Genomic DNA, 26,906 nt, shown 5'->3' with positions numbered 1-26,906 from the left:
GTCAGTATCAACAGCAATCCATCAAAATCAAGATGAGCATCACAGTCACTCGTGTACCTGAATGACTTCGCCAGTCGATTAGCAGCACACTGCTTGCTGGGAGAGGAGGATGAGGAGGAGGAAGGCAGGCGTTGAGTGGTGGAGTACCCCAGAGAATCGGACGCCGATCCTAGGCGTTGGAGTTTATTGGGGGACCCTGGTCCTGAACCCCCTCCCCCGCCACACAGAGGGGAATTGACACGTTGGGCAGGTAAGGTGGAGCTGGAGTAGTAGATGCCTGCAGGACAAAATGAACACAGAGAACAGCGGTCCTAACTTTATACTGTATATATACAGTGGGTACGGAAAGTATTCAGACCCTCTTAAATTTTTCCCTCTTTTTTTATATTGCAGCCATTTACTAAAATCGTTTAAGTTCATTTTTTCCACATTAATGTACACACAGGACCCCATATTCTCAGAAAAAAAAACGGAATTGTTGAAATTTTTGCAGATTTATTAAAAAAGAAAAACTGAAATATCACACAGCCATAAGTATTCAGACCCTTTGCTCAGCATTTAGTCGAAGCACCCTTTTGAGCTAATGCAGCCATGAGTCTTTTTGGGAATGATGCACCTGGATTTGGGGATCATCTGCCATCCTCCTTTCAGATCCTCTCCAGTTCTGTCAGGTTGGATGGTGAACGTTGGTGGACAGGCATTTTCAGGTCTCTCCAGAGATGCTCAATTGGGTTTAAGTCAGGGCTCTGTCTGGGCCATTCAAAAACTGTCACGGAGTTATTCTGAAGCCACTCCCTCGGTATTTGAGCTGTGTGCTTATGGTCATTGTCTTTTTTGAAGGTGAACCTTCGGCCCAGTCTGAGGTTCTGAGCACTCTGGAGAAGGTTTTCGTCCAGGATATCCCTGTACTTGGCCGCATTCATCTTTCCTTCGATTGCAACCAGTCTCCCTGTCCCTGCAGCTGAAAAACACCCCCACAGCATGATGCTGCCACCACCGTGCTTCACTGTACCTGGTTTTCTCCACACATGCCACTTCGAATTAAGGCCAACAATTTCTATTTTGGTCTCATCAGACCAGAGAATCTTATTTCTCACCATCTTGGAGTCCTTCAGGTGTTTTTTTAACAAACTCCATGCTGGCTTTCATGTGTCTTGCACTGAGAAGAGGCTTCCGTCGGTCCACTCTGCCATAAAGCCCCAACTGGTGGAGGACTGCAGTGATGGTTGACTTTCTAGAACTTTCTCCCATCTCCCGACTGCATCTCTGGAGCTCAGCCACAGTGATCTTTGGGTTCTTCTTTAGCTCTCTCAAGTTCTTCTTTAGTTCTGATCGTCCAAACGTCTTCCATTTCAGGATTATGGAGGACACTGTGCTCTTTATTTTGTAACCTTGGCCAAATCTGTGCCTTGCCACAATTCTGTCTCTGAGCTCTTCTGGCAGTTCATTTGACCTCATGATTCTCATTTTCGCTGACATGCACTGTGAGCTGTAAGGTCTTATATAGACAGGGGTGTGGCGTTCCTAATCAAGTCCAATCAGTATAATCAAACACAGCTGGACTCCAATGAAGGTGAAGAACCATTTTAAGGATGATCAGAAGAAATGGACAGCACCCAAGTTAAATATATGAGTGTCACAGCAAAGGGTCTGAATACTTATGGCTGTGTGATATTTCAGTTTTTCTTTTTTAATAAATCAGCAAAAAGTTCAACAATTACGTTTTTTTCATTCAATATGGGGTGCTGTGTGTACATTAATGAGGAAAAAAATGTACTTAAATGATTTTAACAAATGGCTGCAAAAGTGAAAAATTTAAGGGGGTCTGAAAACTTTCCGTACCCACTGTATAGATACAGTATTACTATAATACGCAGTGCAAAACACCGAGTTGTCTTTCCGTAGTTATTCCTTCCCAGGAAGAGGAGAGATTATACGGCGTAAACAATAAACATACAGAATGCAGTATACAATTAGTCTTTAGAATAAATATGCAGCTACTGTCCCCTTGAGTAAACATTAAGCAACAGACATCTAACTGTTAACAGCTACTTGGAACAGGTAGTACAAAACAACTTTGACTCATGAGCCACATGCTGCTTCACCAAGTCTTAAGACAAAGTAAAATTTGGCCAGCCCTAGTGTACAGGATCAAGCCGTACTGTAGAGTGAATAACTTCCACAATCTTACTAGTAGAACAAATTTTCACGATTATTTTAATCCCAAAGGTGCCATGTATAACTGTCAGTGTCCACAAATTTCAGCAACTCAGCAAACTGTGTCATGCGATGTCAGCTTGATTTGTTCATGGAATAAAAATATATGGCTAATTGACCAGAGGCCAGAAAAAGAGGAAGACGAGAGGTGAACACTTACCTGACCCTGCCCCACTTTGTGATTGTTGCTGCTGGGCTGCACGGCTCGATGTCACCTGGGAGTTGGTGTGAAGAAATAAAGAAGAGGAAGAGGGAATGAGGGATGAATAATTACAGAGTGAGGGGTGGGGAGGTAATGAAATGGTCAGAGAGAAATGCAGTGTGAATGAAAGGAAAATGAAAGAGATAAAGAGTAGGGAGCATTAAAAAAAACTTTGATGCACAATGACTTCAGTCACATCTTTGAATGAGGAGGCCTGCACGAACCTAGATGAGAACGTAATGAAATCCCAGCTGAACACAGAGGGGGGATTCAAACAGACTCTTGGAAGCAGACGATGAACTCAGAGGAGCTACTCTGACTGAAATAATCTCTCATTAAGCCTTGTTGTACCACCTACTCAAAGTTGAGGAGACAACTACAAAGGCTTTGTGTATTAACATATTAAATATCATGTATTGTCACATAAACCCCGCCACTCATTATTATTTAAACCATCAAAGTTAAATAAAGTTGTGAGTCAAATCCCCTGATGTTAAAAAAAATCATATTGATGTTTCTTTTATCATTATATAACTGGTTAATCTAACCAGCTGTCCACTAATGTGGAGGCAAATCGAAAATAGTAAAGAAATACAAATGCTATCCATGAAGTATATTGTGAGCCTTTTCCAAGAAGAATTTTGGTGGATTCTTAGTAAAAAGTAATACTTCCAGCGTTTTTCAGATTACAATATTTTCCTTTGTCCCCAATTCCTTTGAAAACTAGAAATGTATGGTTGAAGACCACCCCAGTGTATCCCATGAGCATGCTCCAGTTGTTCATGATCGTGTACTGTATATAAATAAATAAAACAATAAAACAAATCAGCTTTAAATAATTAAGCCCCACTAAAAGTAAACCACTTATTGACTTTTGAATGGCATGCAATCAATCTGGAATACAGTTCATTACTTCATAAAAGTTACATTTTTGGTCCATGTTGAGATCTCAAGTATGGTTACAAACAAACAAAATTTGAACGTGAGCTAAATAAAACTATGACCCGGGTTGTGCGCAAATAACAATCTGCATCATTGTTCAACAACACAGCACACAGTAGTTGTTTTGTAGCGGTTGGTACAAATTGTGCTGCAAAATTGACGAGTTCTAACGTTTGGCTCAGTTCCTTACTAAATTCTCAGGAGAACACGCTGCCTTAGTCTTCACACACAGTGGTGGGAGGGAGAGGACATATGCCATTGTTCAGCTGAGCCACACAGCCTTATGTTGATACTTAGAGCTGTGAAGGTGATCCAGATACATTATTACCCACCCGAGCAGCTATAATGTACCATGATGCAAGCACACAGTCCCTGAGTCACCTTGGAGTACTGAAAATGTTTCACTTTAGTTTGCAAAACAAAAAAACAAAACGCTACTCTTCTGGCGCTCCTCAATTAATGGCAAGAATAAATAGCATCTACAAGAAGATGTGTATGTATGCACAAACAGTGTGCACATATGCGGAATAGTTGCAGCCGTGCAAAAAAGCCATGCCTGCTCAGCAAAACCTTATTTGGATTAATATCACAGAACACAACAGCTTCTGAAGCCTTTAGTATCTATTAGATTGAGGACCATATTGAACAGGTTTAAAATGTTGTAAAAAAGTTGCTGTGAGACAAATAGTTTAAAAAAAATAAAGATTTTTTTCCATAAACCATTTATTAATTATGTAATACTGTATATTTTTGCAGATTATTACAACCTCATTGTCATAAAACTAATATCTTTTTCTTACTACAACTTTTTTTTTCTTAAAAAAAGACTTCTCACAGTAGCACTTCTTGTTCACTTTTTTTTCCTCCTACAATCCTGACTTTATTCTCATGACTGTTCAAAACCACTTGTCCTCATTAGGGTCTGCGGGTGAGCTCGAGCCGATCCCAGGTGACTTTGGGAGGGAAGGTACACCCTGGACTTGACCCAAGCCAATTACTCTCATAACTTCACTTTCCAAGTTACAGTATCATTTTAAAATCAATGTCGCCCTGATAATCCTTATACTTTCAGTCATTTTAACAATCGGCTAATTATACTATATGTTGTGTTGAATCTGTGTTAAATCCTTTTAAAACATTACAGGAAATTAGCATGTGGCTATGGTCAGCCTGTGACCTCCCCAACACAAATAAGTTCAATTCACAAATGAACAACTCTTGGGGTTACAACTTCTGTAAGTTGGACTCCACCTAATTAGCATATCATTTCCTTTTAACAGCTTTCTCAGCTGCTCATTATAATTTGCTGAAATCATCTCATTTTCCGCGGCACGGTGGACGACTGCCTCACAGTTCTGAGGACCGGGGTTCAATCGCGGTTGCATGTTCTCCCTGTGCCTGCGTGGGTTTTCTCCGGGCAGTCCGGTTTCCTCCCACATCCCAAAAACATGCGTGGTAGGTTGATTGAAGACTCTAAAATTGCCCGTAGTTGTGAATGTGTATGTGAGTGCGAATGGTTGTTTGTTTATGTGTGTCCTGCGATTGGCTGGCAACCAGTTCAGGGTGTACCCCGCCTCCTGCCCGATGATAGCTGGGATAGGCTCCAGCATGCCCGCGACCCTAGTGAGAATAAGCGGCTCCGAAAAATGGATGGATGGATGGATCTCATTTTCCATGTAACCTTCATATATAAATTACAAACTCGCATCAAAACAACCCTAATGATTTTCATAATATAGATAACATGTTTCATTCTTTTCAGTATGTTATATTAGACTGAAATCCGAATACAGAATACACACACAGACACACACACAGTGGGTACGGAAAGTATTCAGACCCCTTTAAAATTTTCAGTTCATTTTTTTCCACTCATTAATGTACACACAGCAGCCCATATTGACAGAAAACAAATTTAATTGTTGGAATGTTTGCAGATTTATCAAAAAATAAAATATGACAAAGCCATAAGTATTCAGAGGTCAAAGGAACTGCCTGAAGAGCTCAGAGAATTGTTGCAAAGCACAGATCTGGCCAAGGTTACAAAAAAATTTCTGCTCCACTTAAGATTCCTAAGAGCAGAGTGGCCTCCATAATGCTTAACTGGAAGCGTTTGGGACCACAACCCTTCCTAGAGCTGGCCGTCCGGCCAAACTGAGCAATTGGGGGAGAAGAGCATTGGTGAGAGAGGTCAAGAAGAACCCAAAGATCACTGTGGCTGAGCTCCAGAAAGGTAGTCGGGAGATGGGAGAAAGTTCTATAAAGTCAACCATCACTGCATCCCTCCACCAGTCGGGGCTTTATGGCAGAGTGGCCCGACGGAAGCCTCTCCTCAGTGTAAGACACATGAAAGTCCGCATGGAGTTTGCTCAAAACACCTGAAGGACTCCAAGATGGTGAGAAGTAAGATTCTCTGGTCTGCTGAGACCAAGATAAAACTTTTTGGCCTTAATTATAAGCAGTATGTGTGGAGAAAACCAGGCCCTTCTCATCAGCTGTCCAATACAGTCCCAAAAGTGAAGCATGGTGGTGGCAGCATCATGCTGTGGGGGTGTTCTTCAGCTGCAGGGACAGGACGACTGGTTGCAATCGAAGGAAAGATGAATGCGGGCAAGTACAGGGATATCCTGGACAAAAACATTCTCCAGAGGGCTCAGGACTTCAGACTGTGCCGAAGATTCACCTTCCAACAAGACAATGACCCTAAGCACACAGCTAAGATAACAAAAGAGTGGCTTCAGAACAACTCCGTGACTGTTCTTGAGTGGCCCAGCCAGAGTTCTGACTTAAACCCAATTGAGCATCTCTGGAGAGACCTGAAAATGGCTGTCCACCAACGTTCACCATCCAACCTGACAGAACTGGAGAGGATCTGCAAGGAGGAATGGCAGATGATCCCCAAATCCAGGTGTGTAAAACTTGTTGCATTATTCCCAAAAAGACTCATGGCTGTATCAGCTCAAAGGGATGCTTCTACTAAATACAGAGCAAAAGGTCTGAATACCTATTGCTGTGTGATATTTCAGTTTTTCTTCTTTTAATAAATCAGAAACAATTTCAACAATTCAATTTTTGTCTGTCAGTAAAGGGTGCTGTGTGTACATTAATGAGGGGGGGGGAACAAAAAAAAACAAATGATTTCAGCAAATGGGTGTAAAAATGTAAGGTACCGTAATCATACACCTTTAAGTAAAAATGTATGGCAGGGTAACTAATTCACAGTGTCTTTCAAGCCAGAGGTGTCAGTCACAATGCAAGGCCCAAGTCTTCATCGGAATGCACCCAAGGAATAAACATCATGGGACCCTGTGTTAGTTTAGTAGGTTACAAAGCCAAATGCGAACAGAAATGAGATGCAGGAACCAAAACTGGCTTGACAAGATGTCTGATAATGATTTCGTGAACCAGGGTAAAGACAGCATGAGGAGAGATTGATGATTCATGAAGAAAGCAAATAAATGATTAGTGAGCCAGAGAGCCTTTCCTTACTGTGGTGGTTGCCACTATAACACTGGAGTAGTTGAGGTGCCATGTAGCCATGTATTATTAACACAAAGCCTCTCAGGGTTATATAAATACGCTGCAGAAGAGTACCAACATGCTGCTTCTTTCTATTTCTCTCCAAATCAGCCTGAAACGGAATGTTCTTTTAACTTTTAACGTGATCGTGTACACGCATTATAAAAAATATTAAATCAATACCTGGGTTATGCTCTGCTGAGGGAAACACTGCTGCAAGCACACACCAATAAAAACGTGCATATACTGTACATGGCTGCGGGCCGCACCTGCCCATCGAGCTGCAGCAGTAGCTTGTGAAAAAGTCAATTCATGACCCTCGCTGACAGCTCTGGCCCAATTACACTGACAAGGCCAAAACATGAGAGGCGATTACATTCAAAGCCATAGACACACAGAAAGCGATGGTGAGCAAAGAGGACGAGGAGGAGGAGGTGAAGAGAGAAGGGGACGCACTGCCATGGTACAAAAATGACAATTAATAATGTGGAATTGTGCGACAAATGTCAGAAGAAAGTCATCTTCAGAAGGTAAAACCCTGGAAACCTAATGATCCCAGTGTTGTAATGAAAAATTAAGGCCCACATATCTTCAAATATACTGCAGCTATTGAATGGCGGCATTTTCGCATCTGTTTGAGGCCCCTCTTGTGGAAATAATCATGTTTATAGCGATAATGCATCACTTTGGGAATCTTGACATAGCGTATTACTCTTCATTAACACACTGCTGTGATTATGATGTGGATTCTACTGCAGCTTTATTTCTCAGGTCCTCATGAATACAACACTCACTGGGGTGCTTTTGATTGCTCTTAATTATGTGTGGGCGAGCATATTATTACCTGTCTCCTTAATAACAGCTTTAACCATGTTTGAAAACTTTAAAATACCCTTTTCATCAACGCATTATGGGATACATGAGATACAGTGCAATCTTTTTTTTTTTTCTTTCGGAAATAGAAGCTAGCAAAATATGAGTGATATTTGCTCAGTGTTGTGATGCATAACTGGAGCAACAAGAAAACCATAAAAACCAGACATGCAAACACCAAAGGAAACAGGTGACAAAAAAAAAAATAAGAAAATGTAGGCGGGGGGAACTGGGGGAATCCTCCAAGCCCCAGAGGAGATTTTTTTTCTATTTTAACATAAATTAAGAAATCTGGAAGACTAAAGAGTACAATAAGGCAAAAAAAATAAAATAATTCTTCACACAGAAAAACTTATTTACATCGCTCAAGTACATGTTGATGTACAAATTTAAGACTGAAATACAATTTGCCTCATTTCTTTGCTTTTTTTGTTCTGGCCTCCAACTTGAGCCAGGCTCATCTCCACCTGCACCTGATGCCAGCTGCAAGCTGTGCCACATGAATAGCATCCTCCTCTAAGCACTCATTCTGGAAAAGAAGTGACTAAAATCATTGTATGTTTCACTTCATTTTTCACGATTACCAACTTCAAAGGCTAATCTCAAATGCATCCTCCAGGAAAATATTAGGTACAGTATTTTTCCATTTTTATAGGCCATTTCTGAATTTGGAGTTAGTTCATTCTGCGTTGTGACATAATCCCTAACATCGCTCCGTCGCTTAATACATTTAACATTAACATCCGTAAACTAATTACATAATTGTAGGCACGTTTCCTAATTAATACAAGTTGTACTAGCGGATCAGCTCTTGTCGCCGATGTTACGTGTGCTTCGCGGTTCCACTGGAACCACAGCCAGGGCCACGACCCGCAGCACCTCAACGAGAAAATACAAAAGAACAGTGCAACAAATACGACACTGGCTGATCTGATGAGCAAAAATGTTGCTTAAACGTAAAAGTAAAAATAGAGGATGTCCGCTGCAGAGGTGGGTAGAGTAGCCAAATATTGTACTCGAGTAAGAGTACTGTTACTTGACAATAATGTGACTCAAGTAAATAGTAGTCCTCCAAAGAATTACTTGAGTAAGAGTAAAAAGTACACAGCAAAATTATTACTCAGTACTTGAGTAATAATTTTGCTGTGTGCACAACGATCAGCGGGGCAGGCTTATCTCGTGTAAATACCTTTGTCCTGGAAGCCCAATGGAGGACGTTGTGTGAGGTCATGTGACTTTCTTGTGTCGTTTGATCGGTGAACTAGACGTCACTAGCGCTTAAATTGGATGACGCAAACAGCGCCCGATGCGGAAGTCGAAGTCGTAGTCTCATGCATGAAATAGTTGATAAATGAGCAATAATTGGTCAATAAAAGTAGCGAGCAACATTTCGAGTAAAAGTACCGCGACTTATTAACAGCAGAAGCGGCAAAAGTTTTTTTCTGTTCTTCTCAACTCCTGGGACTTCGAGCGTACAGGCGGAACCCCAGTCTGCCGTGGAGTAGGGTCACAATTCACAATTACATCTGTGTGTTGATGGTGGATGTGTGGAACGGCTCTAGCTGCCAGCGTTCATGGAGTACGAAACAGCCTATGACGTCAGTGACGGCGACAGCGAACCCCCCCGCCCCCAGGAAAAACTCATCGGATCTATACGATTTACGTAAATGGCCTATCTTGAGGTCAAAACAGCCAAAAGGCGACTGATTTACATGTATGAAATACATCTTACTGTAAAAGTACATGCACGGTCTTCTATGTAATCTGTCAGGTGGTGTAACTATGGAAAAAGTGAAAGGTAAGTTTAAACCAAACAAGAAGCAGTCGTGTTATTGCATCTTCTAACATGGCAGCATATCCTACCTGGTTATAGCTGTGCACGGCTCCTCCAACCTGCCCGCTGCGCTGAGGAGATGCTGCGGAGATGCTGTCGCTAAGGGCGAGGGTCTGGTTGCTATGGTAGCTGGCAGAGTACTGGAGCGAAGCCTCCGGGGTAGAGTTGAGCTGCAAGGAACTCTGGGAGATGAGCGCCGGTCCTACGGACAGAGACGGAAGTCGGTTGGATGGGGGGTTGAGTCTGTCATGCGAACGTGCATGTATGCATGTATATATGGAGAGAAAAGGGTGAGGAAGACCAGGGAGAGATTCAAAGAGTAGCGGGGGATGAAGGGGAACGATTGAGAGGCGAAGAGTGAAATGGGTTAGCGAGAGTGAGCGAGAGAGAGAGACGGAGAGAGAGAGCAATTTAGAGCAGATAGTGCAGCAGTGCAGCACTCCGTGAGTTGGAGATGGCATACATAATTTATTAGCAGAGGGAAAGAGAAACAGAGGAACCGAGAACATGGGAGGATGATGATGAGGAGGAGGAGAATGAGGAGGAGGAAGGCTGAAAAGAAGAAGTTGTAATAGACGGAACAACTTGATGTTTATCCCTGAGACGTTGAAAGTTACCTTGTTCTTTAGACTTGAATAAACCTCCACTTGAACCCTTTTTCACAATGTATAGATGTTATACTTTGGCAAGGAATTGGAAAAAAGCAGCTTTGTATAGCTACTTTTACCGCCTTCGTGCCTCAGGCTTCTCAGTAGTCTCAGTTATTAACCCCCCCCCCCCCCCCCCCCCAAAAAAATAAATAAATAAATAATTAATTAATTAATTGTAAATGGGACCTTAACCCAAAAACATTTGTTTGTAAGAAAATGTTATACCGTATGTGCCAGCACCCTGATTAATATCGCTTTCTTGGAATAACAATTTAACAAAATAATACATCAATCGTCATGGATCTCGAGGGGCCGCCATGTTGGACAATATCATCCTCTGTTGCCTACCGAAATTGATGTGACAACTACACTGTCAAGCGCAGTATGCTGCGATAACTAGCATAAGTACGGGTTGATGGCACGATAGTTTGAACAACATTTAAGTAAGTTTGGATTGAAACCATCATGTCTTCAACCTGTAGCTATGCTAGTTATGACAGCATACACAGGAAGTCCCCTAACCAGTTTTCCGAGCTTGGTCATGTGACGTTCCGGATATAGCTGAATCAAAACTGGACAGCGTAGTTGTGATGTTAATTTCGATTAACAGCAGCGGTTGATATTGCCCATTATTTTATTTTTTGATTATTATCGTTTGCTGTGGTGCTTTTGCACCACACTAACTATCACACACTACCTAGGTCTAATATTTTGGTTACCTAATTGAATTAAAAGAATGTCAAAATGTTAAGATGGTGAACATCATTATATTAGCAAAGAATATTCTATAGAGCTCATGTATTGAATTTGGATATTGCATAGGTGCCTAAAGTTGTGGCCAGTGAGTGTACGTATTTTAAAATGTGAGTGACACTAAGTAGGCCACTGTTAGCAAACCTCTCAATAGCCATTGGTGTGGACGAATGCGTTTGTGTCTATATCACATTGTGTTTTATTCAAGGGCAGTTAGGTCTGTGACTTGTGCTCCCATCGCTCATATATATTTCATTAGGTGACTATTTTTACTCCCTTGCTGTCTCTTTTCATTTCTGACAAAAAGACTGATATGCTTGTGAGGTGTTTAATTACAGCTCTCACGGCAGACGCACCACATTGATGAAATGCTTACAAAAGGGCTTCACGGCGGTGCAGTGGTTAGCTCTGAATACACAGGAAGAAAGCTGTGGCACAACATATTCTTACAAACATTCCAAACACAAGAAATGTCAACCAAACACATCCCACAAGGCTGGCAAGTAGTCCAGGGTGTACCCCAACTCTTGCAGACAGCTGGGCTGAGGCTCAACGCAACCCGAATGAGCCCAAGCAGCTCAGAAAACGGATGGATGGATATGATTAGGGTGTAGGATAATGATACCGTTAGCCTTATAGCATAATTGCCTGAGTCATTTTTAAACATGTTTGGATAAGAAAAAACACAACAAATTCAACAAACAAGATTAGTTCCTTTGAATGAGAATCTACACAGACATAAAGAAAAAGCGATTTTTAGCAAGCACTTTGGTATTTTTTATTTCTGTTGTGACAGTATGTTAAAAATGACTCAGTTAATTATGTTATTGGGTTAATAATATTATTTTGGGGGTTACTAAAATGCAGTATATCTGTAGTTTGTAATTATTACAGCGCATCCAAATAACAATGTGTGTTGTATTTTGGAAAAACCAAAATGGAAAAAAATGTGAAGTTATGCTGTTTACTGAACAGCAACAAAATATAACAAATATTCTAGTTTTTAATTACGGTGCTTTTTTTTCTTCCATGAAAACCTATTAAATGTTTCTAAAGTGTCACTGTGGTTGACAGGTGCTCTAACTCCGGTGTTCATTTCTCAGGAATAGACTCCAGAACCAATGAACCATGACCACGATAAGAAATAAACGATGAATGAGACTCCCTTTTAAAGCCGCCCATGAGTGTCTACCCCAGAAAAACGAATGTAGTCTTATTTCTCAGTCTCTACCATCCGATGACTTTCTCCCTGCAAACTGAGATCAACCTCCTCAGCTTCTTGCCTTCACAAAACACTTGTCTTACCCCATCCCCATGCAATCCCTTGCTTGTCATGAATTATTAACCATTACTTTGTGTGAGTCGGAGCTCCCAAAGCCGTCAAAGAGAGCGCTTTGGTGTTGAAAATATCTACAGTGCATGTTTGTTTCAGAATTCGTGCATGTGATGTAAAGTGGGTTGGTGATAGCTACTAGGAGTTTGGAACTCATTTTTATGGTGTTGTATGAGAGAGGGGGAACGTGTGTTAGATGCATTTATGATAAGTAACGTGTATGTGAAACAAATTGATTATGGGCATGAATGAAAGATGAGCTTTAAGATATTATTCAACTTCCAATAAATACATAGAGCGAATTTAGCTTTTATTTCGTTTATGACATTCGCTGCATGACGACTTGAATTTATCAGCACCCACACATTGAGATGCTTGCGGCAGATGTGTATTTCAATGTGCATTTGCAAAACAGCGGGAGCACCGCATTAGAAGCTATTACAAAAGCATTCTCTTTCATAAAGGACTATTTCCACCAAGCAGGTTTCAAACTATCTCTCACTACATTGCATGTACTTACACATGCTAACCAGTTTCTTATCTGAATAAGCCAGATATGAAAATATCTAACACTGAGCTGTACCCTGTGCTACTGTAACAAAACTATTATACATTAGCATGCATTACATTTTACTGTTTGTTTGCAAAAGAAGGAGCACAGATATACTGTATTGCAGGAATCAAAATAATTGCCTTTCATTTGAGCTGATTGGTGCAAAAGTCCAATTGTTTGCATCGTGAAGTGTTATTCTTCAAGATGAAATTATAAATGATACAATATATATATATATATATATTTATATAGGTGTGACCTTTTTGTTCAACCTGAGTTTCAAACTAACTTTCTTCATCTTTATCCTATCTTTAAAAGGTTGGTATCATTGGAAAACTTGAACACAGCTAAACACAACACAAAGGTAAACACAAAAATTGACAACATACAATGAATTAAATTAATTCAAATGTGAGCTGAACTGAACTGAGAAAGAAACAAATCTCTTCATGAAGTGATTCCATTCCGTTTCCACAAATGTTTGGTTCATTAGAAGTAGTTGCCAACGACAACGCTACTCGAGCCCCATCTACTTCTTCGATGCAAAAAAGAAAATGAAAATGCAAAATGCTTGGTATGCAACTACACAGTGACACACTCAATCTGATGCACTTTTAATATTTTCAGTGCACACACCTGCGCACCAATTATGACAAAGGGTCTGTTTATTGACATAATATTAGAGAAGGAAATTATGAATAAATATATACAGTTTTATGATCATCATCATTTAATTGAATACATTATTTTATATTTCATGACGCACATGTCACCACTTTAAAATATCATTTACTGATTGGTATGGGGAAAGCACACGTCATCACTTGCTTTTTGTGTTCCTTGCCAACTTTAACCCATGGTCATAGACAACTGCAACATATGCCACCGGGCAAGCTAAAGCCATAAAGCAATCAATGTCTTCTATGTCTGGATTCACAATGGAATATTAAAGTTAAACATTTGTTTTTGAAATGAAAGTCTCACTACTCAGTTTAAGACAGTACTTAATGTTGTTACATGACTAGATGCTTAAAGATAACATTGGTATTTCTTCTTGTGAGCAAATCAAACAATTGAAGCTGAGACAGAAGTGATTTTTTTCCCTTAGATCTGCAAAAGTGCCTTATCATGGTGTAACTATGAAACATTGCAACAGATAAGGAGACTGAGGTTTCAAATGTTTAAACAATTTAGGGGGTGGGGGTAAATGATTTCTTATCTACAAATTAACTCCCTTGAGAACAAATGTGAGTAAATATAATAAAGTAGAACATTAAATGAGTTTCACTGTAATGTTTTTGTGCTTTTTTGGCTCGAACTGTGCTTTGTTTTTCTTTGCCGATTTTCTTTGAGGTGTGTCAAAAGCACAACATTGTGTGAAATAATTAGAATTCAATGAGACCCAATTAAAATTTCCTGTTACCCTCTGAAAACGCAACCACACACGCACACGAGTGATACTGATCAGCAGACTTACGTTCCACACCATCAAGGATTCCTGACTCCTGGAGGGAACGGATACAGGAATCCACCAACTCCAAACCTGTGGTCAGCTCATCCTCAATATCCTTTTGTCCATCAGCTGAAAAAGTACAACAAAATCAATGATTAGCCAGATACAAGAAGAATGTATACTTTAAAGTGTGACCTGAATGTTAAGTACCTTGAGCATTCCAACGAAACTGTTCATCTGCCGAACTGCAAGAAAAACACAAATACACATTACAGTACTTTGTTGCAAACAAATGCAACAGTGCATTGGACATGCACTGTTCCATTCCTTAAGAGAGTCCTTAGATATAAAAGCATATGGAACATGAAGATGGACCCACAACTGAACAAAAACATGATGACTATAAAAGGAAAATAGAGAAGAAATATGATATCCATCTAAATTGTCTTTAAATATGAAGTTCACGACCCTTGTCCTGCATGCTTCTTCTCCTGGCCTTCCCTCACAGGGTGTAGCAATACAGCCCCATGCAACACTCATATTTAATGTTTCATTGGCGTAGATAATGTAATGACTTACTTTTCTCACCCTGTTTACAATTAGTGCTTTGTCTTTTGTCTTCGTTTCTCCCTTCCCTGTAGAAACTTTAGAAACCACAGCGGAAGCTTAAAAACTCCCCTGTGACACAGTAAAACTGTTCCGGCATAAAAGGGATACAGATACTCCGTTCTGCTTGACCTAACGGCCAAACAGGACAAAAACAAACAAAAACAAAAAAAACAGGCAACATGCTAACAAAGTATATTGTTGGTTGTTGGTTATGGTTAAGTGAGTGAAAAAAAAAAAACATTTTGATTGAGTTGACACATGGCTGATGAACATGAGACAATTGTGGTGAGTACAGCGTCATTCTACTTGATTGCACACGCCCGCTCGGAATACCGCAACACTTCAAGCCCGAGAGGCTGCCACTTTCTTAAAATAGTGATCCTGTGCAGAGACACTTTACATGACTACACTTTCAACAGCTACATCTCACAGCACCCTCTACTAATAGAATGAAACATTGCTGCACCCAAATTACACTTTTTTTTATTAATTTACAAAGTTTATTCCCACAGTTTGGAGGTCAATTGAAATGTACGCCACAGCCAAAGCTGCTTTCTTTGAGTAGTAGCATGCATGCTTTGGGAATGTGGCACAAGCACAGGAAAACATGAAGAGAGAAAATACAGATAACCTTGGTGAAGCTAAGGGCGCGTGGGTCCCTGCAACATTAAACTGGATGCATACAACACTGTGGAGTGAGCAGTGAGCGCTGGAAAAGATGTCATCTCCAAATACTGTTAGTAAAAGCTTCTTAACACAACTCAGGGAATACGTTTACGACAGACTCTGAGCTGTAATTCATCAGAGAGACTGGTTTTATGCTTCGGTAGTTTCTACTGTTTGACTTCAAATGGGGGATTAATTGGTATGGATTCTATTCAGAGTAGAGGCCGCAATTTGAGGAAATACGGGAGTGCAATTTGATCATAATGTGATTTAAATATTGTACAATTACCAACTTATTTCTGTTCACAAACACGAATTTGTCATGAGTAAGCTGTACAAAGAAAAAAGCAATCACTATAAGAATGCTGTATGTGCATCGGCTTGTTTTTCCTAATATCTTCAAGGGAACTGGAGGACGTCATCAAGAAGAACCTCAGCACCCACGTCCTTCATGAGTCATTAAGAGAGCATCACTCTAAGACAACAGCTACATTTCGCCTTAAAATAAGTCTACCCAAACCACCAGTTGCCTACTTTTAAACATAGTAGCACTTAACAACACTTGTCCATCCTGAGATCACATTCAGTGTGTTCGTGTGTGCACGGTCGCAAACATTTGCTCTCACTGAACGTAAGCGTAAGAAGAGAAATTACAAAATTGGGGGGCAGATCTGCAACCAAATGTTCTTAACTAGTGACAGTAACATAAATCGACTGATTTTAATTACTGATCTTTAGAGGAGACATTAATCCAATTTCCCACAAATTAAAACAGTTCCACATATCATATCTGTGACACTGAAAACTATACCATGACGCCTAATGAACACAAAGGCTTCTATATACTCGCGCGGGCGGCAACCGCGCTGACATCACTGCGGCTATCCCGCACGCAGCTTGCTGCACTATTTGCATGTCTGTTGTTGACCAATACTGGCCACTCATGCCAGAGTAGCATCTGGCCCACTTGCACACTGACTGAAGAGTATCTGCAACATTTGCACAATCAACATTGTCCCAGATATCGCGCTACTAGTCACTTTAAACTGCTTACACTCCTTGAAGTCTCGGCGCCCTTTGCACAATGGTCATTGCACCCGCTATTCATTCAGTGTCACTCGTTTGCTCGTTTTGCGTTCGTCTGTTCAATATAACACTGTCATGGAAACATGCGGTCAGAAAATTCTGAGAGTAATTCTTATAAATAATAGAAAATATTTGAAAACAATTGTGAAAGGATTTGTCGATCGTTACTTTTTCATCACAGTTGAACACCGACATTTTCTCAAAATCCTAGCTGCCAAACCCATTGAATTGATATTAAAAGTATAACATTGAGCTCAAAATCATAATTCCCTCTGTAGAATGTCTTAAAAGAAGTAAGTAGGTCAAATATAGGATGTCAAGGTCACCTGCAGCGTAAACAGAAACTGTGAGGTCTTCAGCATCATGCGCCAATGACCTTGCTGAATTAGAAGGATGGATGACTGCGGACATGGTAGCTTGAACCCAGGTTTTCCAGCTGAGAGGACCCCTTGCCAACCTTTGTCAAATGTCACTTGTCACACTCATGGCTGTTCATCAAAAAGGTAGAAATGGTGAAGTTTGGTCCAAGTATGTAGATATGTAAAATGTGTAATACATACAGGTATGTACAATCAATATTATGGATATTGACATATGTACAATACACTAGTTCGTTGTTATCCATATTTATAACTCACAATTTGGACTCATCATTCAAATGTGACTGTACAATATGTAACCAGAATATTAGCAGATTTAAATATGATTATTTTAATGTTCATTTTTTTAATTCCTCTCGAGTTTGTGCAACAGAATTATTATGCATACATATGCATATCAATAGACGCTGTATATATTGGGTGCATGATAAGTCATCTTGATATCATTATGCCACTTTCATTATTATTATAGTTCCCACTTTCCACTCAGAGAACAAATATTACTGTAGCACAATTAAGACAATTAAGTATTACCTTGTACCAACATGCAAACTTTTTCATCTGTTTTTTTTTCCTTTTTAGAATTACATTTGTTTTAATCCATCCTAAATGCTCCTCTTTTTCTTTATTTGTACTTTGTCGGTTGCCCATATATTATTAATACAAGTGTTTATGTGTGTCCCATATATATATCCATCCATACACCCATTTTCTTTACCGCTTATCCTCACTAGGGTCGCGGGCTGCTGGAGCCCATCCCAGCAATCTTCGGGCGGGAGGCGGGGTACACCCTGAACTGGTTGCCAGCCAATCGTAGGGCACATATAAACAAACAACCATTCGCGCTCACATTCACAACTACGGGCAATTTAGAGTCTTCAATCAACCTACCACGCATGTTTTTGGGATGTGGGAGGAAACCGGAGTGCCCGGAGAAAACCCACGCAGGCACGGAGAGAACATGCAAACTTCACAAAGGTGGGGCCGGGATTTTAACCCCGGTCCCCAGAACTGTGAGGCAGATATGAGGCTAACCAGTCGCCCATCGTGCCGGCATATATATATATATATATATATATATATATATAATGTTATATATACTATTCTATCATCATTCAATCATTAAATTCTACAGACTCAATTTTAGTCATAAAGCTCAGAAGCACTCACTCATTTGTAAGGATCTTGTTATGGTTGCCATAACAACCATCAATGCTTCATCATTGTCAGCATGACAGGTGACATGATAACTGCAACCTGTCACTCAAAGCAGCCAGCTTGTCTTTTATGAAGTGTGTGCATGTTTGTGTATTTGTGCGGGCGGATGTGTTTTTCCTCATGTTTACATCACATTTGTGTGGAGAGTACAAGATAAAGGTATGTTCTGGTTTGGTTAGTATAAAAGCGATGTCCTGTGATAGTGACGTGTTTGTAGATGCACAAACTATTGTGCAATTACATTTTGTTGAAGCATTTTGTTCCCAATAAGGCTAAAGACAAACGTTTGTGAGTTCTGACAGTTTAATTGGTCAGGCTGGAAAAGAAACCTACTTGTCAAAGGCTTGACTGAAACCACCTTCAAGACACAAGCACTGACAGCTGCAACAAAAAGCTACATTTTCACAAAAAAAGGGGGAAAAAAACTGCAGCAGAGTGCTGAAAATTTCAGTGGAGATATTTGAACAGTGCAGCTTTCTCACACACACGAGGCTTTTTCAAGCACCTCACAAACTTCCAATTGTGTCAAAATGTGTTTGTAATGTGCAAAAGATAATATATATCATGCTCACGCATATATCTCACACATACAGTACATGTATGACACACACATACAAGATCTTTAAATGCTTCCTGTTGGATACAGAGAACTTGTACATGCAATTGCTGTCGACACTGTCTTAACTGCAGTCATAAATGCATGCATTTTAGGTAAGTGTATTGTATTGAACTAAGGAACATCTGCCGTGTGTTTCTAAAGCAGCGAGCTATTATAACTATCATGGCAGTGAAGCTATCGCCCCTGCCTTACACTGTAACAGACTGAATGCCTGCATGCATAATTGACCAGGCACGTGTGGCCAGACATGGGCTGTATCATTGGAGTCAAACAATTACTGTTGGAATTTTTTATTTTAACAAAAGTTGTTGTAGTTAGCCGTTTTTTCTTTATGAAAGTAATAAACACAACCAAACACCTAGGGTGTGATTTGCTGAGATCCCAATTACCCGGTACTAAATTCACTCACTGTAACAAATTGCGCGTACTGTCTGCAACATATCTAAGAGTGGTGGAGACTGCCATATTTAAAAGAGTATTTTGCACTGTTTGGTATTTTTCAACATGGAACATTTGGGAGATCACCGTCAGCGCAAAATAATCTACAAAGTCTACAAATAATAAAACGAAAAACAATTATTTAAAGGTGACAGGCCTATAAAACTATATAAAACTTGAATTTGTTTTATAAATTGAATGAATGTAGCAAATATTGCAGAAATATATAAGTCTGGTTCTGTTTTCTTCTTACTTGTTCATTACATTTCTTTTTATGGAGCCTTTGCATGTGTGTTGGCTCGTTACTTTAGGAAAACGAGCTGATAACTTGGCTTGTTGAGAATGTCAAGGGCTCCATTGTTCTACTGGCACCAACCCAGCAGTGAAGAAAAGCAATTTTCAGTTTCTTTCCACTACTTCTATTCTTGAGATTTGTCTTTTTTAGTCATTTCCAGGTGTGTTTGGGTTGAGGTGGCAAGAAAAACACAGCTAAGGTCTGCTAAATCACATGATTCATTTGCAATGCATGTGCCATGCCATTCAAAATGGATTAGAGTATTTTGCCAATTCGCTTCGCACCGTTCCATATGCACTATTCAAATCATGCTCACAGATGGCAGCGTGGTGGCACAAGCAAGCTGAAGCTCCTTTTCTTGGAAATATTTGATTATAAGGTGATGTAAACACAAATTATTAAATTAGGATACATGCACTTATGCACTGTAAAAAAAAGAACCTACACAATGTTTTAATTGGGTACATTTAAACCACATATTTTGGGTGAATACCTTATTTCAATAGCTATAAAATATAAAAAATTGGATAAAGTTTACAGCACATTTGTGACTACATTCCAACCACAGCAGCCCGAGATCACGGCAAGCATCCCAACATTATAGCTTGTATACTTTGTGTTCCACATCATCCGTGTTCTCTTATAGTATATTTATTTCATTGATATACCTAAGTCTTAGAGCGTCAGCCTCACAGTTCTGAGGACCCGGGTTCAATCCCCGGCCCCGCCTGTGTGGAGTTTGCATGTTCTCCCCGTGCCTGCGTGGGTTTTCTCCGGGCACTCCGGTTTCCTCCCACATCCCAAAAACATGCATTAATTGGAGACTCTAAATTGCCCGTAGGCATGACTGTGAGTGCAAATGGTTGTTTGTTTCTATGTGCCCTGCGATTGGCTGGCAACCAGTTCAGGGTGTACCCTGCCTCCTGCCCGATGACAGCTGGGATAGGCTCCAGGACGTCCGCGACCCTAGTGAGGAGAAGCGGCTCAGAAAATGGATGGATGGATATACCTAAGTCTGCCTATTTTGGCAGTGTCAAAAGACTTACAGAAAGATTCAATTGGCCAACCAGTAGGATGGCGACACAGACACCTTCCACATTTTCCCTTGACATTTTAGTGATTATTCACAATAAATAATCTTTGTACATCTATTTATGCCAGTGAGTCATTGTGATAGACATAACAAATGAATGGTCTTCTATTTGATGGCAGGTAGTACATACAGTAATTAATGTCTCCACCTTTTGTGACATTTTTGTTTGTTGATGTGCCATGACATTTTTCAATTGTAAAATATGTTCCTTGGCTCCATAAAGGTTGGAAATCACTGCTCTAGTCAGGTCATGTATTCTAATCAGACAGGTCATGCCAACGTTACAACATGACAGAAATAATGGGTGCGACCTTACTGTAATTACATTAGTTTTTGTAATTAAATTACTTTAACCACACCGAAACTTTAGAGCACGATTCGACAGAACGCCGGTATAACCGTTAGTGCTAGCACTAGCTTGCTAGGTTACATAACGTTTTGTTGCCTGCTTGTATCGCATTAAACGTATGTGAACATACCTCAAGCAATCCTTGAATTAAAGTCCACTCCCGAGCAGCTGTGAACACCAGCACACGTTTTTCCCCATTTTGTTCTTATAATACACATGATGCATTGTTGTTGTTGTCGCCGTGGTAACAAGTGTATCCGGTCGCGTTTGAGTTGAGATAAAGCCCAGTGATCGTAAAAGCCAGGATGCGGTGGTATCAGAATACAAGATTTTATTGCAGTAGTCTGACAATCGTGAAAGAGCAAATTTATCTTGTAGTCTGATCCAGGCTTTTCATGTTGTCTGTCTCACACCCCCGACATGTTCAAATATACTGTACACGATGGAGACGCGGAGTAAATGTCTTTTGCGGAGCCGTTCAATAACGTCATTGATCGGATCGGTGATTTATGACATTAAAGCCGATCAGCTAATCAGCATGAAATGCTAAATATCGACCGATACCGATCAGCCCGATCAGATCGGTGTAAAGTCTATTAATTACTAATTAAGCGATCCCACAACTTCCGGGTTGGGACTCAGGAGATGACCACGCTACTACTACATGCGCTGATGAGCCAATGACGCAAGCGTCACATGATCCATATTGTTGTACCAAGGGTTTTTAGGTAGATTTTACCTTTACCGTTTTCTTAGGAACACTGTTTACTGTTGTCAAATAGGTAGTGTAGGTAAAATTGACCCTATTAATTTTTAGAGCGCCGTAATTTCTCATGTATAATGCACATTTTTTCCCCAAAAAATTGTCAAAAGTCAATAGTGGGCATTATACATGAAAAAATGAAAAAAACTTTCACATTTTATAAATGTATTCTGCCATTTAGTGGTTATGAAAAACCTGTGCATTTTCATTCCAATATGCCACTGCCACCTAGAGATTCTGAGAAAGGTGTACACTATCATTCTAATATTTCACCGCCACCTAGTGGTTATGAAAAAGGTCTAAAGCAAAGCAAAGCAAACCAAATGTATTTATATAGCACATTTCATACACAAGGTAACTCAATGTACTATAACATGGTAAATAGCATTTCAAAACAAAGAAAAAAAACAGCTTATAAACATAGAAAACAAAGAGAAAAAAAAGTACCATTAAAACAGCATACAGTGCAAGAAATATAATTTAAAAGTGGAAATGCTCTAAAAAGCATGGGATACAAGAAGAGTTTTAACCTGGACTTAAAAACATTCGCACTTCTGTTGGCAACTTATTCCATTTGTGTGCAGCATAATAGCTAAATGCTGCTTCACCATGTTTGCTTTGGACTCTGTAGCCTACACTTTCATTCCAATATGACAGGGGTACTTATGACTGCATATATGTAGAGTTGTCCTCATAAGTTTACATATCCTGGCAGAATTTGTGAAATTTTTATTTTTTAATTTTTTTTTAAATAAGACTGATGACTAAACAACAACCATCAATAATGTCTTTATGGTTATGTTTTGTTCAGTGATAAGGCTTTTCTGAAATGCTTGACAGTTTAATTTCAATCCCATTAAAATAAAATTAAATGTGTTTCGCCTGACCCTTCATGTTTTCTTTAAAGAATTGTACCCATCTTACAAATTATCCCTGGGTAATCACAACTATGAGCACAACTGTGTGCTTTCTCATTTACTAAATAAAAGTAGGGCTGTGAATTTCAAAATAAGAGCAAGTCAATAAAACCAAAGTATTACGTGTTCAAATAAAGTGCTTAAATTCAGAATAATTCTTTGAAAAAAGCTAACAAAATACAGATAATACTTCATGTTTTGATCATATGGGTAGAAGCAAAATCATGCATTGTAAACATGCATTATACATAGGTGGAAGGGTTTTCCAGAATTTTGAGGTGCACATTATACGTGAGAAATTACGGTACCTATCTAAAATAATGTCAATTTTAGATGATTTTCATGGATTATATTTACCACTCTCCAAAATCGCTTTTTACAGTGTGGATCCATTAAGCCCTATTTAAATATACAACAATCACAAAAAAACTCTTAGTATTAGCATAAACAGTCAACATTTTCATATGAATAGGAGTTTTTACAGGGCTGCTGAACACACAAGGAAATGAAAGCCCATGTAATGAAATACCAAATCATTGTTTGGCGGCAGTAGTCTGACTGCATCCATAAAACTGTTAAAAAGCCAACAAATTCACCGCAGCACTGGTGGGTTTTTTTTTTCTTCATTTGCGTTTCAAAATAATTGCTGTTTGACAGGGAAAACATTGTCTTGCCAGTCATGAGCACAAAAAATAGGGCAAAATTAAAATGTTGCATGAGCTGTCAACACTGCACACCACCGAGTAATTCAGAAAACAGAAACCAAAGGCTGACAACAATTTTGTCATCAGTGTTCGTCAGACACGCTACCCGTGGGAGTCACCTATGAGTTATTGTCAATCTCCATTTTTTGACAATGAGCAATCATTCACCAGATTGGAGCAATGGGCCTTATATGAATTGTGATGTTCATGACTGTTGTGAAAGGCAAGGTTTCTTTCACTTTTATTTGAACAATTTAATGAAGAACGTCCTGCTGAATGTATGTGGCCAGCAGCAGCCAGCAGCAGTTTGATGTCTTGATTGGATCCAGAGGTTTGGGGTCCGAGGCAGCCTAAATCACACAAACCACTGGGGATAATCTACCGTATGATTTAGAGGGTGTCACTATCAGTAGCTTTGTGTCAGAGGAAGACTATTACGGTGTTTTCATGACCCCTTTGGCTTCTGAACAGTATGGTGGCTCCACATGGATGTCATGATTATAGGGCAATGTGTTCAGACACAAATTTAGTCGGAAACTGAACAAAAATGTTACACAGTAGAATGCAGTCAAGTGGTAATATTTTTTTTTAACCAATATGGGCAACACAGTGGTTGCATAAGGTCTGTATACATGAACATGCCCACAAAAAAATAGAACAAAGGGCTGGGTATACTAATGGATATATTGTTAAGATTTATCCAGTATTTGTACGGCATCTATTGTTGAAGCAATTAGTGCACTATTTGAATGCAACCAGCAGTGCCGCTGTTGATTCACACAACTAATTTGCTGTCCTAAGTAGATTATGTTCGCTATGACACATTGATATTTGTACGCATATCAGACGTCATGACTTTGTCACCTGAAGATACACACTGAAATGTATTACTCAATCCTGCAGCAGACTAAACAAGCATATGTATCTGGAAAATATCACTGGACCTTCTTTCTCCATCTATCCATACTATACTTCTTGTCCTCATTAAGGTCGTGGGTAATTAGAACCTATCCCTGATTACTTCAGGTAAGACATGGGGTACACCCTGGACGATTTGCCAGCCAATTGCAGTGCACAAACAACCTTTCAGACACACATCCACACCTATGGACAACTGAGAGTCGGGCTCGGACTCACCCTCTAATCCCAGTTCGTTATTCGTGTTGAAAAGTAACAAATTACTTGAACCCAGGTTAGTTTTGCACCTGTCTCAGTGCCGTAAAGTCTCGCTGGCTGGGACCAGCTGCCTCCTTTCTAGATAGCTAGCTACCTGGGATATGGCTACTGTTTTTGTATCTGTGATCAATGATCTTCTGCAGGAATGAACTACAACTGCGCATATGTGCAGAAACTATGCAAAGTAAGTCAAAATGGCGTCAGCCACACAGACAGGCTTAAAAATCATATATATATACATATATTGTATATTGCTTGGGAAGTTAATTGATCTACATCTGTGAGGCCTTCCGCTATGGCACTCCTCCTGTGGGCAGAGTTTTTCATAAATAAACAACCGATAGTAGATTTTCAAATAAAATTTTGTTGTTCTCCCATCACTAATATGAACATATTTATTGCTAAAAGTAGCTCACATCGGTGAAACAAGAAGTCTTGTTAAACTGAAACTCATTGGGGTCAATCATTCTGGTAATTATTCCATACATGACAACAGGAAGTATTTTGCCTATGAGGTTGCCATCACAATAACAATTATTTTACTACTATAACCAAATAAATTGAAGTCTACCGCTTAGTGGAAAAAGGGCTCGAGTTTCTGCACTTGGGAGATATTAAGATGTCCACAGGCATCAGAGGCAAAAGCACAAATTATTCCAAGACTAGAAACCTGAAGGCTCCAATGTCCCCAAGTCAGGTGAGCCATTTGTCACCAGGGCAAAGTAAGATGGACAAAGGTTTTCACCTGCTGATTGCAGAGTTAACATCCTGCTTCCCCTGGTGTATGCTTTAGCACTCATCCTAGCAAGTGAGAGACCAGTCATCAGGTGTCAGCAGCATGAAATCAATCATCATGGGACAATCTAAGGCCATGAAGCCTTCGATGGTTCCCCTGGGGTCGGCCAAGGATTTCGGGAAAACCATGATGGCAAAATGTACTGTTAGACTGGCAGTAGAGATGTCTCCCAGACAAGAAAATGCACATAACAGTTTCTTACATGAGAACAAATTAAGTTCTAAGTAAATAAATGCATGATCTGTGTTTTATTTTAGTAAAGAGACAATTTATAATAAAGTGACTTGGTTACAATTCCAACAGTAATAAATTGAGGTGCAGCCGTCGAAGGTAGTAAAATCCACGAGAAGTGTAATCATAGCATCCAGTTATGGCCTTGGAAGGACTCTACCCCAATGTCCAACCTCTGGCTCAAAGGACATAAAGATGCTGGCTTTGTCATCTTAATCTACACCCTCTATAGTATCTTGGTTAGGATATGAGTATATTCTTTGTCACACAGTAAAGTAGAGAGGATACATTATATTTTTCAATGCCTTCGTCTCATAAATCAATCGTCTTGTCTTTCATTTTTTTAATGCTTTAGTATTCTCACAGGAATCAGAGGTAATGCTGCTGAATAAGAAGTCAGGTTCCAAAGCAATTCTTTTTATGACAATTTTTTTCTTTCTTTTTTTAACGATTGTAGTTATTATTCTTTAACACTAAAGGAGAAACTGTAGAGATTAGATTTTAAGTAGAATGTTACAGTGGAAATTCCAAAATTGAACACAATCTATTCAATGATGCTGGTTGGCTTCAAAGTTGTTCTCATTTCAAAATCATAAAGTAAAGCAAGTATCGTCAATCAATTTGCGACATGTTAAATCTGTTGCCATCACAGAACCTTTACAGGTTTTTTTTTCATTCATATTTAGTATAGTTTAACCAAGAGATTAAAAATCTCCTTTACAAGGCCAACAGGTAGTCATGGAACAAAAACAACATACAAACTGGAGAGGTAACAGCAAAGTACTTTGTAGCAATACTGCAACCTGTTTGTGTTGCTTAAATACATTCATTCATTCATTTTTGTGGTGAAATGTGAACATTTGTAAATGATATTTCTTTTACATTAACTGTATGTCTCATGGCGGCACGATGGACGACTGGTTAGAGCGTCTGCCTCACAGTTCTGAGGGCCGAGGTTAAATCCCCAGCCCCGCCTGTGTGGAGTTTGCATGTTCTCCCCGTGCCTGCGTGGGTTTTCTCCGGGCCCTCCGGTTTCCTCCCACATCCCAAAAACATGCATGATAGGTTAATTGAAGACTCTAAAATGCCCGTAGGTGTGAATGTGAGTGCGGATGGTTGTTTGTTTGTATGCGCCCTGCGATTGGCTGGCAACCAGTTTAGGGTGTACCCCGCCTCCTGCCCGATGATAGGTGGGATAGGCTCCTGCACTCCCGCGACACTTGTGAGGATAAGCGGC

General features: G+C 39.8%; 1 protein-coding gene across 1 annotated transcript in view; it reads right to left on the bottom strand.

The window, feature by feature from the left end:
• Positions 1–26,906, bottom strand: part of ctnnd2a (catenin (cadherin-associated protein), delta 2a) — a 244,102-nt gene that overhangs the window by 115,341 nt on the left and 101,855 nt on the right. Inside the window, exons 7-11 of the mRNA XM_061757693.1 lie at positions 14,540–14,574; positions 14,354–14,458; positions 9,617–9,789; positions 2,378–2,432; positions 58–277 (exon numbers count right to left, since the gene is read on the bottom strand). Coding sequence (XP_061613677.1) covers positions 58–277; positions 2,378–2,432; positions 9,617–9,789; positions 14,354–14,458; positions 14,540–14,574 — 588 coding nt within the window. The remainder of the gene's footprint in view (positions 1–57; positions 278–2,377; positions 2,433–9,616; positions 9,790–14,353; positions 14,459–14,539; positions 14,575–26,906) is intronic.

This window comes from Phyllopteryx taeniolatus, chromosome 20 (assembly GCF_024500385.1).
Source record: "Phyllopteryx taeniolatus isolate TA_2022b chromosome 20, UOR_Ptae_1.2, whole genome shotgun sequence".
Taxonomy (NCBI): Eukaryota; Metazoa; Chordata; class Actinopteri; order Syngnathiformes; family Syngnathidae; genus Phyllopteryx; species Phyllopteryx taeniolatus.
The sequence above is the reverse complement of the archived record's forward strand: the minus strand, read 5'-3'. Positions and strand labels throughout refer to the sequence as shown.